Raw genomic sequence first — 20171 nt, 5'->3', positions numbered from 1 at the left:
GGACGTCAATGATGCTGGTGCCAGCCAAAAGTCTCACTCTCTAAAAAGCGAGCCTGACAAATTCCTGAACTATCTTCTGGACCATCTCAACACTCAGCAGGAAGGAAACAACTGGAGGAAACAATAAAAGGAGCAGACACCCTGAACTTACTTTAACCAATAAAGAGACACTGCTTGATAAAAAAGAGGAGGAATATGTAAAGATAACCTGGTAGGGAAATTAACTGTGACTTATTTTCCTGTGGGAATCATTAAACTGAAAATGAGAAAGAATACTAAAGAGGTGGTGGTATTTCCCCATCACTCATAATTCTTCCCCAACTAAAGCCTAGAAGGTACGAAATCCTGGTGTGATTCAGATGCACCCTGCATGGGGCTCCAGGCAGAAGTCAGCAGTGGGGTTCTGGTTATTCAAGGTCGACAGGAATGGGAAGGCGGCTACGCTGCGGTGGGCCTAATCACTGTCATTTCTGACTCTTTGTGACCCCATGGACTGTAGCCCACCCGGCTCCTCTGTCCATTCTGTCCGTGGGATTCTCCAGGCAAGAATACTAGAGTGGTTGCCATGCCCTCCTCCAGGGGAATCTTCCCAACCCAGGGATCAAACCCAGGTCTTCCGCACTGCAGGTGGATTCTTTACCGACTGAGCCACCAGGGAAGCCTAAGAATAGTGGAGTGGGAAGCCTATCCCTCCTCCAGGGGATCTTCCTGACCCAGGAATCGAACCGGGATCTCCTGCATGGCAGGCGGGTTCTTTACCAGCTAAGCTACAGGGAAGCCCCTAAGGAGCCTGTGGGCAGAAGGCAAAATGCAGACCTCACCTATCCAAGTTCAAACCCCAGATGTGCCTCTTACCAGCTGCACCACTTTGACGTGTGTCTTAATCTCTCAATTTCAAGTTTCCTCACCTATAAAATGGGGATAATATGACCTTCTTCTTAGTGTAACAGTTAAATGAGTCAATAGTAAAAAGTACTTAGCTCAGGGCCTGGTGTGCAGCCACTAATATAATACTGTTACCTTGTAAGATAGTTCTCTATAACTCACTAACCTTGTGACGATCTGTTGTTTTCTATGATGATTTGCTTGCTGTTACTCCCACCAATCTTCAGGGCATATAATGCAAACCCTGACAGCAAAACAAGTAAGGTGATCCTGCCCTCATTTGCATGTCAACGTCCCAGAGCAGTCTGACAGAACAACAGGCATTTACAAGGCCCTAAACCATCACTGCGCTGGGCCGAGCTGGACAGGGGTAAAGGGGCAGTCTGAGTAAAAGACAACCCTGCCCTCAAGAACTGCCCGTTATCTTTTAGGAACAATGAGAAACTACGATTAATTTCCCCTAAATGAGCTATGAAGGGTAGGCTGAAACCCACGTGGCAATGACAGGTAATCCCCAAAACAGCCACAGAAAAATGTCTCTGATGATTCTGGACGTCTTTGGACAAGTAAGCACCCAGCGATTTTTAAGAAAAGGATGACTCTCTGAGAACTGCACCTCACAGCAAACAGTGGATCTCATATGTGAGAGTCTTTAAAGTCAACCCTTCCAGGCTGTATATACTTAAAGAGGGGAATACAAGAAGAAAAGAAAAAAAAGATGACGTGTCTAAGCATGAGGTGGTACTAGCTTAACGTGAATGAGAAAGCCTGGCTTGGAAATAATGGAAAAGGTTTTTTTTTTTTCCCCCAAATGTAAACAGCTTTATTTCTTATTATAAAAGTAATACATACTCAATGCTTTAAAAAAAAAAAAAAAAGAATATACAAAAGTGTAAAGCAAATCATACACAATCTTCCCATTCAGAGATCATCAGAACCTTTTGTTTTTTCTCCTTCTAGACTTGAGGTATACATCTATTATCAATTACTTCTTTTCCAAATACAGGATATATTTTCAAACCACACATGCTGTTCTCCCACACTTAATGATAAATATCATACTCATCATTAAACTAACATGCAATCCCAAAATCAAAGTCACAGAGCAGTCTTCTACAGGTACAGTCCCTGATATTGTAAGACCATGAAATTAAGGAGAGGCAGGACACAAAACTAGAAGACCCCTACGGCCTGTGACTGCTACTGGATTCTCTGTCTCCTCTGAGACCAGCCTGGGAACCTCAGGAGGTTTCTCAGCAGCTGGGGCTGCCTGCAGGGGAGAGCAAAATTGATGCTCCCACAGGCCCCCAGGTTGTGGACCCCCAGATCTGTAGCATCACATGCACGCTGAGGCCTCCACCCTGAACACCTAATTCTGAAAGCCCCACTGCCCACCTCAGAGCCTCTCAAGTGAATGTCAGTGGGAGTCTGCAGAAGAGCCCCTCAGCTCACAGAATCTGGAGGACATACTCTCTGGCCCCTGCACCCAGACTCAGAGTCATTTGGCCATTAACCTGTTTTGTTCAGCATGTCCCTTTCCCAAAGCACAGATTCATCACCCAGTTTAAACAGGAATACTTATATGCATGACCTCTTACAACTTTGAAGGGGCATAAAAGTAGCTTTGCTGAGGACAAGAATAAAAAGTTGCCCGAAAGACAAATTTTATCTACTTTACAATTTTGCTTTAAGGAATGTGGGGTCAAGGAGTACTACAACACTAGATAGTTTTAATGTGGGAATCAAGAGGGCAGATGTAACATGTTGATTAATAGTCCCAGTACAGGAAAAAAGAAAAGAAAAAGGTGGCTGAAAAAAAAAATTTTAATTTAAAGATGGTTGATATGAGGAAACAGTAATTTTCTCCCCTATCTTGGCATGAAAAGGATAAACTAAGGAACTCTAATTTTCCTTAGCCAAACTGTAGTATGAGTACAAAAAGCTGCTGAAGTGTGCAGAAAATACCTTAAAACAGCCAAGGGCCCATAAAATAACGTGTGAATGTGGTTCTTGTTTCAGTCCAGCAGGATGTAAGCTACAGTGAGCATCACAGTCAGAGGCAGGGGGAGAGGACACACAGGCTGGGACACAAATAACCAGGCTGGGCTAGAGGCGGAGCTGGAGCCTGAGAACAGGGATGCCGACAACCTGCCCAGCAGCAGCCAGCCTCTGTAACATAGCAGCAAATGAGCACGCACACCCGGCAGGGGCTGAGGCAAACCTCAAAAAGTGCAAGACACATTTAAATCACTGAGTTTATTTCATATAATCGTTACTAGTAAATTATTAGTGCTCTGTGATTTTCACAGTCTTATAATGAAAGTGACTGTGTGTACCCAAGTGTACACAGTATGTTCAGCAGAAGGCCACGTAGGAAAATTAAAGGGACACATACCTGGGGCGCTAACCTATGGACGCAGTGCCAGAGGTGGCTTAGGGGCTCCCTAAACAGAGAGAGCTCCGCACGAGACTAAAAGGACAGAGAAGAGGCGCTTAGAAAGATAGAAAATAGTGAAACCAGAGCCCCTGGATCACCTCCTGGAGACAAACAACTTCATCCCCAGTTGCACTTTAGGTGTTCACCACTGGTAAACTGTTTCATAAATGCTACTAGTAAAACTGTCCAAAAACAAAAGACGGGACTGAGGTAGCTTAGTCTTGAAGCTATTTAGGTTAGATACTAAACGCTGCTCAGCAAACCCCTTCACTTTGGGCTAAAGCTCATTATCCTATTGGGATCATTCACGTGTCAACATTTATTGCCTACTCTGTGAAAAGCACTGGTTAAACATGCAAGTACACAAAGATACAGCCCCTGCCTTCTGGTCTATAAACCAGATAAGGAAATCAGTATCTACAACCATGGGATAAATGTCTGACATACAGCAATACTCAAAAACACTGTGGTGCTTGACTCAATGCTATAATAGAAGTATGCACAAAAAAAGGGGGGGGGGGGCCTTCCCAAAGGACATTCATCCCGTTGTCATAACATGGATGAACCTAAAAGTTCACAAGTTTGTACACAAAAACCATCTCTTAAAGAATAAACAATCAGTGAATACCATTAACAGGCAGGAGCTACCAGAGTTCATGACACAAAAAAAGGAAGGGGAGTGATAGTCACGAAAATGTTATCACTCATTTTATAATGAAGAGGATTTTAATTCTTGTCCTTAGAAACTATAAACACTAGCATGATTTGGAAATGAGACTGTACCAAACACCGGCCAGAGAAGGATCGTCCAGTCTACGGCTTCTCTTTCATCTGGTCACTCAGAAATATAATATTATCTGTAAAGAAGCCAAAGCAGAAATGTTATTTCCAGAACTCTTTCTCCACCCCACTTAATCATTCCCTTCTACCACATACGTATTTTAGTGCTAGTCACCAAAAAAACTTTAGACAAATTCTCAAAATACTAGGTTCCTGCTGAGAAGGGGACGACAGAGGATGAGATGGTTGGATGGCATCACCAACTCGATAGACACGCATTTGAGCAAGCTCCAGGAATCGGTGATGGACGGGAAAGCCCAGTGTGCTGCTGTTCATGGGGCCGCAGAGTCGAATACGACTGAGCAACGGAACTAACTGATGTTCTTAACAGGTATCTATGATAGGCATAATGGAGGTAAAAGCTGGGCTTTTGATGGTTTATCAGTAATTCAGACCTTGTGAGAAAAGGTGGAATACTTCTTGTCTTCCCTGAAGGTAGCAAAGGTCTTCTCAGTAGTAACTTTCTACAAAAGAGCTCGTCACACACTTCGATGCTTGCAACACTCATATAGAAGCCAGTAAACCAAGGAGCACATCCTAACCCAGAAGAGGATCGTGGCATCACATACCACATGCTGGAGGGAAGAGGGAAGGACGGGGTTCAATATGGCCCCATCAGGACAGAGCGATCTATTTGTATTTTTTAAGTCTGAACACTCATACAGAACAACGGTACTTTTAAATTTCAAAACAAAATGAGTTTTACACATTTAGTCCTGGGAAATTTTCTAGTAATCAATATTTCAGAGGGACATTTTTATCCAAAAACATCAGACATTGCTCCTAAAAGGTTGTCCAGAAACAATTAGTTTAGGACAAGCAAAGGAAAAGCAGCAGTACCTTCTACATAATACTGAAACAATGACATTCTTAAAACTTTACAATTATCCCAAAAACGGTTACTATACAATAACTGAGTATTTGTTCATGACTACAGTCTTCTAAAACTAGAGTATTTTGGTATAGAATGGTTATTTCAGAAGAGATTATCCAAGTTGACATCACTATGTAAAAAGACAAGACTGCCACCTGCTGGTGGTTATTTTTAAGTTACACTGATTTCTAGGAGAAAAAAAAATATAGCCTATAAAACAGATGAGCCAAATTATACTCTATTCCCTTCCATACTAATGGCACTAAAGACCTATTCATTTTACTATTAGCCATAAACCTATGTTAACTGCTTAATCATCCATGCTGGTGAATAATACTGACAAGAAGAAAATGGCAGATAATTTGAAATGTTTCTCTTTAACCTGGTTTATAAAACTTCACACAATTTAAATTTGAGATTTGCCCACACAATAGGTTTACAGTGGAAGATGAAAGTATTAAATGCTTTATAAATATGTCAACTATTTTATTAGAAAGCTTGATTTTCCACTGCTAAAATCACAGGCATAGTTTTATACCATACACAGGTCTGAAAAATAATTTTTAAACAGTTAGATACCTCTGTAAGAATGAGCCAAGGAAGAACAAGGCAAGCAGGAAGTGATTCACTCAAGACACTCAAGAAATACGAAAGCAAACTGGTCAGAAAGAACCTTCTCTTAGGTTTAATAATGAGGGGAGGAAGATACCTATATTGGTTCTCAAGGTCAATATATTTTCAAGAAAGCAGTAAGAAAATAAATGCTTATTATTTATAACAAATTATAATTTATCAATAAGGCATAGTAGTTAAGACATGAACTCTGGAACAAGTGCAAAGAGAAAAAGGAAAATCTGTCAGTTAGGAGACCTAAGTTGTCAAGACTTTTAGCCTCCCAAATCTAATTTTTTTTTTTAATGAGACTTGATATATATAAACCATGTAATAAAATGTATAGATTGCTGTTCATAGAACAATCAAAAAAATTTCAATACTATGACATCTAGTAAAAGATAAATTTAATAATGAGTTCTTTAATACTAGTTCTGATAACAGCACTATAAAGAGGAATCCATACATTTCCGAGACACCTACTGAAATATTTATGGATGACACAATGTCTCAGATTCACTCAAATGATCCAGGTGGGGGAAAAGTAGGCTGGGGCATAGATGAAATAGTATTTGCCATCTGCTGGTAACTGTTGAAGCTGCATGATGGGAGTTTGTGGTTTTCACTCCTCTCTCCTTTTGTGTACGTTTGACATTTTCCATAATAAAAAATTAACTTTTAAATGTCTAATTTTGGCATATCTCAGAAGCTCATTAATAGCTCTTTCATCCTCATCTACTTAAGAAAATAGTTTCTTGAGTTTTATATCCATAAAAAACAAGTTTAGCAATTAATCCAAAAGACAAAAAATGCATCATCTATCTCATTAAGACACATTTTCAATAAAATGTTACAGCTTTTGTATTTACATATTACAGTTGTTTCGGTCAATTATGTTCTAAAAACAACTGTAATGATAACCTATTCCAGGAGAAACCTAACATTCAGAGTCTCACTATCACAAAGTTTTTTTAAATATTTTAAAATTTCTATTTATGTATGTACTTTTGTTACATTTAACAGAATAAAATAATAAAATATTTTTGACTATACAATATATTATATTAAGATACACTTCTAAGGAGAAAATGGGATTGAAAAACAAGTCCAGAGAAAAGGGAATCATAAACTTTCCAAATGTTGAAGAGCTTGTATCTTTTTAATGATGATGGATACCAAACTGTTATGATATTTAGATCCCTTAATACCTTTAAGAGCAACATAATTTTATATTGAAAAAAACTCTTAATGTCAACTTAAACATGTTCAAAGGGGTATATACTGGTTTCAAAATTCTTGCAGAATTTTCAGAAAAGCTTGAACACTCTCCTCTAGAGGATATCTTCTTAACCTCCTTTAAGCTCTGTGCATCCATTTTTCTATGTTGTTTTGTATTTTGTTTAATGAGAACAATAGGAGTTTAAAACAAAATCATCACGTTAAGCACCAAACAGGCTCTGAATGAAGCTGTACAAATGTCTGATGCCAATATTAGTGTAACCCTTCTTGGTACATGCTTTTCCATTCAGGCCATATCCTTCAAAGAGGCATCAACAGTGCAATGGATAATTCTAAAGTTACTTGTGAACTAAAACTGTGAGTACAGAGATCATTTTCTGAAAGAAGGAATATATATCTAGAAACTTAGAGCAGGCCCACAAACTCCACTCAGGATTCTCCTGGTGAGGTGCCTTACAATCTCATAAGCATCAGTACTAATAGCCTCAGGTAAGGCTAAAGCTGAAACTCCAGTACTTTGGCCACCTCATGAGAAGAGTTGACTCATTGGAAAAGACTCTGATGCTGGGAGGGATTGGGGGCAGGAGGAGAAGGGGACGACCGAGGATGAGATGGCTGCATGGCATCACGGACTCAATGGACGTGGGTCTGAGTGAACTCCGGGAGATGGTGATGAACAGGGAGACCTGGCGTGCTGCGATTCATGGGGTCGCAAAGAGTCGGACATGACTGAGCGACTGAACTGAACTGAAGGCTACAACATAGCCAAGCATTCAAAGAAAATAAAAAAGAATAGCTATTATCACAAGAGCCTTACCAGCTATAATTGTTGTTGCTTGTCGTCTCACATTGTTTTTATCCGTATATTCACCGTAGTCTACTTTCCCTTCCACATAAATTCGAGACCTGATACAAATAAAATTTACCAGTTTTAGTCTGGAGATTTCAATATGCTTTACAGCAGAGAGTCAGGTCAGAGGAGAGTAATGCGTATACTCTTCAAGGATGAAATAGATAATCACACATACCACTTCTTAATTCAGAATTAAGAGCACTAAAACAGTCTCCTGATGTTAGGACTCCATGCCTTCACTGCCTGATCCAGGAACTGAGATCCTGCAAGCCACGAGGCACAGGCAAAGAACAAGAGTACTGAAACAGAAAGTACACGTGGACTTGCCTTGCCACATTGTGGAAAAAAGGATGTTTTCGTCCTTTAGCTGCCTGTGGCCCTTATGAAGTTTAAAAAAAAGTTCCAAATGTTAAGTCAAAAAAAAAAGCAACCTTAAGACCCTGAAAATGAAGAGCATCCTTTAAATCTCTATGATTGATTTCCAACATGTGATTTTTCTATCCCCTTTGACCCTGAATTATCTAACGGATTTGGTTTTTTTTTTTTTCCACTTATTTTTCAGTTCCTTTCTACAGTGAGGTTCATGAACTTACTCTCAAATGACCTTAGATTATTAAAATTCAAAATACAAGTTTTCAGCTTAGTATTTCACCCAGAGTTAATTACTAAGACTATTCTGCACTCTCTAGAAGGATGAACTAGAAGATAAATGTAACGTCGACTTTAAAGGGTAGAAAATGGCCATAGCGGCACCAATTTCAGAATTTAACAGCACTGATACTGCACAATACAGAAAGTAGACTAGTAAAATGACTGGGTGCCAAAGGGAACAGTCTCACAGATTCATCAGCCATTAGCTGAAATTGGATACCTTTTCCTTGAAATGTCCTCTGGTGTGTTTTATGTGTGATATATATATTTACATGCTATACACACACACGATGGAAGTTCATATGAAGAAAAGGTATGCAATTATTGAAAAAAATAGAAATTTTAATTATTGCTAAACTTATGTTTCATGAAATGTTTTATTTCTATAATACATTTCTAAACTATGACTACAGCTGCTGTTAAACACAAACTTTTGTCCTTCTAAGGATTTGGAAAAGACACTTCTTATACATAATCCAAACATTTCAAAAAGGAATTGCTAAGTTCATATAAAATTATCAAATATGAATTAACTGCCCTGAATTATCACCAGAATACCTCACTGCGTCAGGCTCCCCACCTCCCAGACCCACTGTCAAGCCACCACGGGGTGCCGAGGGCAAGACACCCGCCATCGGGGTGGCTGGCCATGGCGGCCTGGGAGCCCCCACGAGCACTGCTGCGCCCGTGACAGGCACACGGCGCCCTCTGCCTGCTCTCTCGCCTCATCAGTGCTGTTCAAGTTCACGTCCTACTGTCCTAACTTCTTAAAAGGCTAAACCATGTTAAACCCTTTAAACTAGTCACATGTGACACTATGTATACGGTACTGAGCACTGAATAAATACCTCTTGAGCTAACCCAAAGTAATGAGTGGTACTTTATAAATAGAAGAGCTACAGAGTCCATGAAAACACGTTCTTAGTTTGTTTGTTTTTTAAACCATTCAACCTGTAAGATCCCTCCTTCTTCAACTCACCCCTTCTTCACGTACTGATACGCCACATCTCTGAGGCCCGGTCGGAACACTGAGATTCTGTGCCATGTTGTCTTCTGACTGACATCACCTAAGTCACGAGAATCACAAGGACAGGGAATGTGGTTACAAATGCAAAAGACAACTGCCGAAGGACATCGTGTCAAGCTAGGCCACGCCACGGTTTCTAAGAGACAGGACAAGTTAAGGGAGATCCTTTACGGAAGTATTCTTAAAGCATCAATTCACACTAAATAACGTCTAATTACTATAGTACTAAAACCCCAGTCTTTCATACTCACCCATTTGGTAGGTTTCGTTTTCCCCTGATCGCCACATCTCGTTTGTTGCTAGGGAAAATATTGTGACTGGGTTTTTTCCTTCTACCTGTCTCATGACAGGGTCCTGACCTACTCGACCAAGCAACTGCACGCGATTCAGAGCTGAAAAGCAATTCGTAGATAACGTAAGACTGACAGAAATGTCCAGAAGAGGAACAGCTACAATCACTACTTCAACTTCAATCTCGGCATTAAGCAAAACCCAAGCACTAGAAGGTCAGAAAACAAGTGTGAGGAGCAAATAAAAAGAGGCTCGGAGGCAAAAAAGAGGACTGACAAGAAAGGAGAAAATATCCCTAGAACCCCACAAAACAAGCATTAAGCTCTTTATCTAAATTCTTCTTTTCAGTTCAGTCAGTTCAGTCACTCAGTCGTGTCCAACTCTTTGCAACCCCACGACTGCAGCACACCAGGCTTCCCTCTCCATCATCAACTCCCAGAGCTTGCTCAAACTCAAGTCCATCAAGGTGGTGATGCCATCCAACCATCTCATCCTCTGTTGTCCCCTTTGCTTCCTGCCTCCAATCTTTCCCAGCACCAGGGTCTTTTCCAATGAGTCAGTTCTTCGCATCAGGTGGCCAAAGTACTGGAGTTTCGGCTTCAGCATCAGTCCTTCCAATGAATATTCAGGACTGATCTCCTTCAGAATGGACTGGTTGGATTTTCTTGCAGTCCAAGGGACTCTCAAGAGTATTCTCCAACACCACAGTTCAAAAGCATCAATTCATCTTTTAAATACCTTTAAAAAACTTTTTTAAACTGTTTGTATGGTTAAAGGAACAAAATTGAGATCTGAAAATTTTTATAAATACAGGGACTATTTCTGTGAAACAACCACTTTTCACCACATTCACTGCTTCAGCCAACTAGCACACAGCCTTGGATGTCTTAGGTAACCAAAAAGGACCCAAGGAATTTCTTTGGCAGGAAAGTGACAATAAGAGTGGGTAAAAAGTGTATGATAAGGGAAGAAGGACCAGGTTTACAGAGGGCCCCTGCAGCCTGATAGGAAGGCCAAGGACAGAGAGGCAGATATGAACCGAAAGCATGATGGTTAACAGAGTATAACCCAATGAATGCACCTCTTCTGCAATGTATCTGAGAACATGAGCACATTGCTGTAAAAACTGGAAATCAGCTACTACTTACATCTTTCGAGAACCAAACTGCTAGCTACTTCAGACTCATGTCTTACAAACTGACGAAGTACCTAAAGTGGAACAAACGAGTAAAATAGCTTTAGTACAGGGGGAAAGGCAAATGTAAACAAAAAACCAGTTCACACCTGGTCACCACCCAGTCAGCAGCCCCTAAGGCACACACCCACACAAGAGGTGCACCCATCACAGTGCCAGGCACGCACGCATGCTCAGTGGCTTCAGTCATGTCAACTCTATGCAAACGTATGGACTAGAGCCCGCCAGGCTCCTCTGTCCATGGGATTCTCTAGGCAAGAAGACTAGAGTGAGTTTCCATGCCCTCCTCCAGGGGATCTTTCCAACCCAGGGACTGAACCCACATCTCCTGCATCTCCTGCACTGCAGGGAGATTCTTTACTGGGGAAACCCCACAGGGCCAGGAGGACCACACAAACACTTAGGGGCAGCCTCCTGCAGAAGCGCACAGGCACAAAGAAGGCTCGAGGGAGTACACCAGAGTCCATTTACAGGTCTTTCCTGATGCTTCCGTGGCAACCTCCTGACATGGCGCTTCTGTGCTTGCACATAAAACGGTAAACAACACGTGTTGGAAAAATCTGTGCTTCTGACAGCCCCAAGAAAAAAATCTAAGATAAACAAACATGGTTCTTTGATTAAGTACAAAAATAAGACTGTTCGAATCAGTCTATCAGAGAAAGACAGTCACTGCCGTGTAATAGTAGCACTCAGTGATAACCAAAGCCATCATTAACTGAAAGGGCTTCCCAGATAGCTCAGGGGTAAAGACTGCCTGCCAATGCAAGAGACGAAGGTTTGATTCCTGGGTCGAGAAGATCCCCTGGAGAACGAAATGGCAGCCCACTCCAGTATCTTGTCTGGAAAATTCCATAGACGGAGGAGCTTGGCAAGCTATAGTCCATATTAGTCCATCATTAGTGAATACTAGGTAAGTGCTTTGCCTCTTATCAATTAATACTCAGAATAAACCTATAAACTATGTAAAATTACTACCACTTTACAGATGACAAAAATGAAGTTCAGAGACAGAGTGAGTAACTTGCCCAAAATCCTACAGGAGAGAAGTGGCAAGTCACAGGTGGAACTCAGGGCCCCAACCCCAAGGCTGCTGGCTTTCCCACTGCCCTTTGCTGCCTCTGTTTAAGGGCTACTGCCAAGATTTGAGTACACATTACTGAGAACATCACTGGATTCAGAGTGCTAACCATTATATCAGAGAAACATGTGTCCAGAACTGGCACTGTTAACATACAGCAGGTATCTACCAACTGAAACACCACCCACTCCAGGGGTACTTTTGGCTATGGAATCCCAGCACTATGCTTGGGGGCAGAAGGTGGGTAGAAAAATAAAAATCCTGACTTACCACATAGTAAAGAATCAACCTGCTAACTGGTACCTATGTCGTGATGCTAGAAATGTACTAACCTGATGCTCAGATGAGCCAGAGCTCACATGTTTTATGGAATAATAATCTGTCCCATGGGGGGCACACAAAAATCAAGACCTACCGGAGAAGCAAAAATAGGGAATGAATTATTTAACTGGGATAATTTTTTAAAACTAAATTTTTAACCCTTTTATATATGGTATTAAATTTACCTTAATACTGTAGAATTGTGTATTAAGACACGAGTAACTTTTCCAGGTTTCAACATGTTAAAAGGTATATATTTTAAAAGTACGTATAAGTTAAAACAGGGATCCAAGAATATAGAGCCAATTCTGCAACAGAGTGGAGGAGACCTGAACAGGCTCCATTGAGCAAACGACTCTTCCCTAACAAGATGGGAGTTATGAGAGGTGTTATAAAGGAGAATCTATACAACTCGGTGCCCAAATCAGGTAAGCAAGGAAAAGCGGGTCTAGGCTGACTCAAGGCTGGCTAGACTGACTGAAGAGATTAGGTGAGGAGCGTGACTGGGTGAAATGAGGAGTCTGGAACATAGTTCATCTGCAGAGTTGCTAAGACTTGACCTGCTCTCCTCAGCAGGGAGATGGCGTGTGGTGGGGGGGGGGGGGGGGGGGGGGGGGCAGACTGACAACAAAAGTAGGTGGTCAGAAAACAAACCACGTGATTAAAAAAAAAAGCTGAAACAATTCTCATAGACTTCGGATCAAGAAGGACTTTAAATGCTCTCTAACTGCTCTACACGCAAGTAACACGTTTTATAAAGTAACTACTCTCATCATATATGTGAGTAAATTGGAAACGTTTTTGTTTTTGCTTTAGTGAACACTATTTATTCAAGTGGTAAAGAATCTGCATGTCGGTGCAGAAGATGCCAGAGATGCGGGTTCAATCTCTAGGTCAGGAAGATCCCCTGGAGCAGGAAATGGCCACCTACTCCAGTATTCTTGCCTGGAGAAGCCCAAGGGCAGAGAAGCCTGGTGGGCTACAGTCTATGGGGGTTGCAAAGAGTCACACACGGCTGAGCTTGCATCTACCACCAAAATCTGTCCCCAACCCTCATAGCAACTAAGTACAATAAGACAGGTGGGCTCAAAGGGCTTCTGCCTCTGCAGGCAAAACCCTAAAGAAACGTGATCGCTATGGTTTATAACAACACATCTCAACATTAACATGGAGAAGTGATTACCTGTACTACAGGTCTTCGAAACATGGCTTCTACTCTCTCTTCTTCCAATCTAATCTTTAGTCTTTTCCTGAAGAAAAAGAGATTATATCCTATAGCAAGAACACTGTTTCACTTAAGTCCTAAATTCCTAACGGCATTCAGGGCTTTTACGCAACCAACCTTGAGACCGTAACGTATCACGCCCCTGCACATTAGACAAAGATCGTCTCCCACTGCCCAAAATCTCTCGCACCTTTCCTTTTTTTTTTTTTTTTTCGGTCCCCCTTAACTTCCTCTTCTTTTAACCCATACAAAAATTCTGATTCTACCCCCATTTCTACTCCACTGTTTTCCCAAATTCAGTTAAACGCAAGTTCCCTTCTGGCAGGGATTTCTGCCTCATTTCTTAACTGTTACACCCAATACTTCTAAAAGAGCTCCTAAGACAAAGAGCTAAGCAAATACTAAAATGTTATCATGGGGCTTCAATCTGGAACGTGCTGCCGCAAAAATTACTGCCTTCAATCCCTTTTGCAAAGAACAAGGCGATCCCTGGGCTTCGCCGTCTCACCGCTGAAATGTGCGGGCGCACTTGCTCAAAGCTGACGCTCCCAATCAACAACGTATAGGGCCTGGGAGATGAGACGAAACCACAGACTCCTCCGCGCGAGAAGAGGAGATCTACACGCCGACAAAGCAACTCCTCCCGACCCGCGCACAGCCGTACGCACACCTAACGCAATACTCTGGCCTTCCGCCCTTTCTCCCGCCCTCACCTGAGGCTCTGGCCCGCACAGCCTCCAGGCAGGGAATCACTTCCGGCTGCTGCCGGGACTGAAGGCTCGCGAGAAGGAAGAACCGGAAAGTCCTCTAAGTGCATCGTGAAAATGCAGCCGGCCGGCGTTGCGGGAAACACACCCCCTTAACGCCGTAGTTCCGGGAGCCTCCTTCCGGGCGGGAGCAATATATCAACACTCCCTATCGGCGAGCTAACCTGATTTTAACTTTGTAATGAAATGAAATTACTGTATTTGAAGAGTTTCCGGGGTCCGCCCAGGACTCGGCGACGTGAGCGAAACAGCTGTGCCTCTGGAAAAAAATAGAAAGGATCAAGCCTCCAAAAACAAGAAGAAAAAAACAGTAACAACAAATAAAAATAAAACGGAATGGGGAAAGAGCTGAAAGTGCAAAATTTAAGGGTCACCAAAAAAAAAAAGAGGGAGGTATCAAATATTAGTGCAATATTTTAAAGTCAGAATTAAGGAACAAATCCGTGAATAAAATATAATTTGTACTAAATACAGTATATGAGCCAAGTAGATTCCTAAGGCACCAGGAAAAACGTGCACGCCTATGTACGTTATGTATTTGAACATTTTTTTCCCAGAACGTTAAAGTAGTTGAAGAAATACTGAATATTTAAAAATTAGGTGTATTAAAACTCACAACACTGTTATTTTTTAATACCAAAAACAGAATTATAATTTTACCTTCCTATCTTGATTGCAAGTATAATAACCGATAATATTTTCAAAAGCCTTTGCTTGCCTTATTTCCAGCTGCAGGAATTTCCATCTCTGATAGTTTTTCTCGAGGAAGTGGCATTCTTAATTAACTTAAGCTTACCAATCTTGCCTTTATTTAGAATTCATTGTGGATTTCATTAATTTTAATAATTTTAAAATGAAGCATTAGTCTTGAATGCTGGGTTTCCTAGCCATCCCTTAAATTTTGTCTTGCGCCCATCCCTTAAATTTTGTCTTGCGCCATCCCTTAAATTTTGTCTTGTCACCTGGCCTTGGTGACAGGGGAAAGAAGGCCGACAGATTGTAGAATACAGGCTGGGGGATGCCTCCCCAGGCCTCTCCATCATCTGGTTCTGGTACTGTCCAACTTCTAGAAAATGTACAGCCACGTCGTCCTAATCAGCAAATCTCCTCAGAACCCAACTTAAAACTCTTCAATGGCCCATTTTTGCCCTAAAAGGAAAAAAATCAACTATTTCATGTTTCCAACACATACCTTAACCCAGTCTTAATAGTATGACTTCCTAGTTGGTATAGTTCATGATGCTTACCTGTTTTACTTCCACCTAAAACATGTTTTGTCCTGGAAACATACCATGTTAATTGCCTTCAGGCCTTGCTCAGACATGAATCATCCTATATGCCCCCATTTACTACTGTAACTTGCCCTCTGATGATTTCCTATTTAAAAATCCTACTTTCACTTGAGCTGTTGAGTCAAGTGAAAAACCAGATTCATCCTTTCCTTCAAAGCCAGTTTCCCTCTTCTAAGTGCCTTGTGTGTTTTAATGGTGCCAAGATTCTGCCAGACCTGAACTTGAAATCACCTTTGAAACTTCTCCCTGATCACCCACATCTGCTCATCCACATCCAATCACTTGGCCTTAAAAGTTCTTTATTAGGCCACAAATCACTCCCTCTTTCTTTCTGTTCACAAACACTTTGTAGAAAGGAATGTGGAAAAGTTTATTTAAAAAAAAAAAAAAAGGCAGAAAGCACCATGCAAGTTGAAAGTCACACGCAAAACTTTATGAAGAATATCTTAGTGGGAAATCTGGGCTAATCTGAATTCTCTCTCAGACAGGAATTATCAATTCACATTTTCCTTTGTTGGCTGGAGAAAGTTGCAAGTGCTGTCTTCTTTGACAAAGAAAATCATATTAAGATGTATGAAATCATGGCAGAATGGAGTTAAAACATCTTCTGTTATCAAATAGATCCTCCTTCCCAACATGGCAGATACTTCAGCGTTGCTTTGCTCTATCTTCATCATCAGAAGTGTTCTTTCCTGTAATTTCAAAATTCTTTATGCACATCATCCTTCCTTTGTTCTCTCATTTCACTTTCTTTACACCCTAAGTCTTATCTTGTATTAAAATTTAAATGCCCATGAAGGTACCTCCTTCATGGGGTTGCAAAGAGTCGGACACGACTGAGCGACTGAACTGAACTGAAGGTACCTCCTCTTCCCCATTGACTGTGAGCTCTTAGAGAACAGGAACCTTCTTGTGAGTATCCAGTCAGCAGTTATGCTTTAAACAAGAATAGACCACAGGTGAGAACAAATAAATAGAACACAGAAGGATACTCAAGTAGGCCTGAAATTAGAAATTAAAAAAAAAAAAATAATCTGGACGCGTAGCCGAAAAAAATTTATTAAACATACTGCCTTTGCAAGAAATCTGCAGTTTGCATTTTGGTGAGAAATTCCTAAAACCTCTTCATGATGTGCACAGACCTGCATCCACTCTTTAACATAATCATAAGCTTTTCCTGTAGTTCATCCACGGACCCAGAAAGGAAGGACCTTCCCAATACTGAGAAGTGGTGAAAGCATCATGCCTTTAGTCAGCTATCATTACTGCTGGTCTTAGTGGAATAATTCAGGGCTTTCATCCTTTGCAAAGCTAGCTGAGAAAGAGACAAGTCTACAGTGTATGCCCAAGGCCACAGAGCTATCTTTGGCCTTGCCTTTTTTTTCCCCCTAAATTAAAAGAAAGTCTCAGCTGTAGGTATCAACTGGTACAAACCATGATTGGCAATGCTTTCTCACAGATAGAAAGCTTTGGACAATTCCGATGCTGTACAAGCACACTTTTTATATATTTTAATCAAAGTTTTCACTTTGCTCTTAAATCAGTTTTTCCCAAAGCCTCATAATAACTGTTAGAAAAAAGTGACAGCACTTATTACCTAACCTGATTGCTGCTGCTGCTAAGTCGCTTCAGTTGTGTCTGACTCTGTGCGACCCCATAGACAGCAGCCCACCAGGCTCCCTCATCCCTGGTATTCTCCAGGCAAGAACACTGGAGTGGGTTGCCATTTCCTTCTCCAATGCATGAGAGTGAAAAGTGAAAGTTAAAGTGAAGTTGCTCAGTCATGTCCAACTCTTAGCGACCCCATGGACTGCAGCCGACCCCATGGACTGCAGCCAACCAAGCTTCTCCGTCCATGGGATTTTCCAGGCAAGAGGACTGGAGTGGGGTGCCATTGCCTTCTCCAACCTAACCTGATTACTAGCATCTATTTTACAGTGATTCAAATCTACTTTAGCAATACTCTATAGTTCACCATGGCTACTTTTTGTTTAATTTTAAAAAATCAACCTAACAATTTTTATGCAATTTAAGATTGACATAATGGTTCATACAGAGATTTTTTTTAACCTAATTGTTCAGGCCACAATATTGACATTTATCTTTCAGTATTCATCTTTCTACAGCTTTTAGATAAACAGCTTCTATGAATTGGTAGATACATTGGTGGTTTAGTCACTCAGTTGTGTCAATTCTTTGCAACCCAAGGGGCTGTTGCCTGCAAGGCTCCCCTGTCCATGGGGTTTTCCAGGCAAGAATACTGGAGTGGGTTGCCATTTTATTCTCCAGAGGAACTTCCCAACCCAGGGATCGAACTTTGGACTCCTGTATTGCAGGCAGTCTCCTGCATTGCATGTGTCTTCTTTACTGACTGAGCCACCAGGAAAGTCTCAGGAAAGCCCAGTAGTATCTCTTTATAAGGTTTCTCTAACTCAAGATGATCTGTTGGCACCTGATTGTCAGTGTTCATATTTAAGCAACAGAACTTCATGCCTGAGGATGGAGCTTCTCGCTGAGGCCAGGGGTCAACTTCCAACTGAAATGGAAGAGAGTAAGCCCTGAGCCCAGAGAAGAGCCAGTCTGTGTCACGTGCAGTGTCTATGCAGCTTCCTGCCCTTCTGGTGACTTCCTGCTTCCGTGGAGCGCAGCAGAGAGAAAGGGAGGGAAACAAACAGTCTGGCTTCAGGTGCTAGAAGAGGCTCTGAGAAACGCCATAGAGAAGGGGTCACAGGCCCTAATAATAGTTGTCAGTGCCTTCCCTGGTGGCTCATCTGGTGAGGAATCCACCTACAGTGTGGGAGACCTGGGTTCGATCCCTGGGTTGGGAAGATCCCCTGGAGAAGGGAAAGGCTACCCACTCCAGTATTCTGGCCTGGAGAATTCCATGGACTGTATAGTCCATGGGGTCGCAAAGAGTGGACACGACTGAGCCACTTTCACTTCACTTGAAGAAGACAGGTGTAGACACAGAACGTGGGGCTATATATTGCTTATGCTCAGGTGCTCAGTTGTGTCCAACTCTTTGCAACCCTTTGGACTGAAGCTCGCTGGACTCCTTTGTCCATGGAATTTTCCAGGCAAGAATACTGGAGTGGGTTGCCATTTCCTGCTCCAGGGCATCTTCCCACCCAGGGATCAAACACTGATCTCCTGTGTCTCCTGCATTGGCAGGTGGATTCTTTACCACTGCGCCACCTGGGAAGGCCAATACATTGCTTACTGTTAATAATATACCTGTTTATAAATCACAAAGTGTGGTTGACCTTGCACTATACTGCAAGGGACATGGCTATTGTCAGGGAGGCAAGACATCAATTCAGTTTGAAAACCTAAATATCAACTATATTCCAATATATTTTAAAAATAAATAAAAAATAAAATACACAAGTGTATACAGAAAAAAAAAAAACTTGAATAAAGACTAATTTTTACAAATGTCAATGGGCAGTACAGAGCACTATACCTCATTTAATTGCAGGGAAGAAATTGCTACTCCAAAACGTAAGAATGATGTGATGGTTTGTTCACTGCGCCTGCTGCTGCTGCTAAGTCGCTTCAGTCGTGTCCGACTCTGTGCGACCCCATAGATGGCAGCCCGCCAGGCTCCCCCATCCCTGGGATTCTCCAGGCAAGAATACTGGAGTGGGTTGCCATTTCCTTCTCCAATGCATGAAAGTGAAAGTGAAGTCACTCAGTGTGTCAGACTCTTAGCGACCCAATGGACTGCAGCCCACCAGGCTCCTCCATCCATGGGATTTTCCAGGCAAGAGTACTGGAGTGGGGTGCCATCGCCTTCTCCGGTTTGTTCACTGGTTTATTCAATTTTTAAAACTTAATTTGCTTTTAAAAATTAAGGGAAAAGAAGAAAATAAGGCAGCCAAAAAGCCTACAAGCCACAACAGGAGTAACATCATTAAAAGACACAACTAGTTGTTCTCAAATGCTTTTGTGACCAACATGATTTTGTGTCATAGCCTGGCCATTAGTAGCTGTGAAGGCTGTGAAACTGAGCCTTAAAGCCAAGAGCTGTTACCCCTAGCCTACTAAATTCTCTCTCCTACCTACTGTGGTTTCCAACATGAATTTCTCATTCTTTGTTAGTTACATATTTACAAAGAAGAGTGCTTTACTCCTATTTGGCTTTGGACAAGATTAAAAAAAACTTTATTTACAAACATTCTATTCCTTTGAATATATATACAGAGTAAAGGACTTGGATAAAATAGGATAAAATCACAGGAAGCAAAGCCAACTTTTCATAAAATCCAGGAGAAATTAGTAACACTCAAAAATCAAAACCCGTTATAACAGTTACAAGAGAGTCAAAGCAAATAGATTGGGGGACAACAAACCATATCAGATTTCCCTCAAACGCTCTAGCCAGTGTTTTTTTTTTTCAAAAGTTAATAGCCAGTTCAGGAATTTCAAGTCACATAGACTCTTATTTCTACCTACCTCACATAGTGAAGTCATTTAATTTGTAAAAACAGTATCAGAGAAAGGGATTGTCTCCATTCATCCATTCAGAGAATACAGTAGGAAAATCACTCACTCAAAGCAACTGAGAATTTTTTGAGGAATAAA

The 20171-nt window shown here is 41.4% G+C and overlaps 1 protein-coding gene across 1 annotated transcript; it reads right to left on the bottom strand.

The window, feature by feature from the left end:
- Positions 1-1720: 1720 nt before the first annotated feature.
- On the bottom strand, positions 1721-14246 carry SSBP1 (single stranded DNA binding protein 1). The gene is made up of 7 exons (XM_052638473.1): positions 14037-14246; positions 13487-13553; positions 10858-10918; positions 9670-9810; positions 9371-9458; positions 7705-7793; positions 1721-4179 (listed from the first exon to the last, which is right to left on the bottom strand). The coding sequence occupies exons 2-7, from the start codon at positions 13508-13510 to the stop codon at positions 4136-4138; spliced, it is 447 nt and encodes a 148-aa protein (XP_052494433.1). The 5' UTR covers positions 13511-13553; positions 14037-14246; the 3' UTR covers positions 1721-4135.
- Between the last annotated feature and the right edge of the window lie 5925 nt (positions 14247-20171).

The sequence above is a fragment of the Budorcas taxicolor genome, chromosome 4, assembly GCF_023091745.1.
Source record: "Budorcas taxicolor isolate Tak-1 chromosome 4, Takin1.1, whole genome shotgun sequence".
NCBI classification, from domain to species: domain Eukaryota; kingdom Metazoa; phylum Chordata; class Mammalia; order Artiodactyla; family Bovidae; genus Budorcas; species Budorcas taxicolor.
The sequence above is the reverse complement of the archived record's forward strand: the minus strand, read 5'-3'. Positions and strand labels throughout refer to the sequence as shown.

Coding starts and splice junctions, on each gene's coding strand:
- SSBP1 (XM_052638473.1), bottom strand. CDS start 13,510: ATGTTTCGAAGACCTGTAGTACAG. Junction 10,919..13,486: donor TTCGAAGACCTGTAGTACAG/GTAATCACTTCT, acceptor GTTCCACTTTAG/GTACTTCGTCAGTTTGTAAG. Junction 9,459..9,669: donor AAACGAAACCTACCAAATGG/GTGAGTATGAAA, acceptor CTCGTGACTTAG/GTGATGTCAGTCAGAAGACA.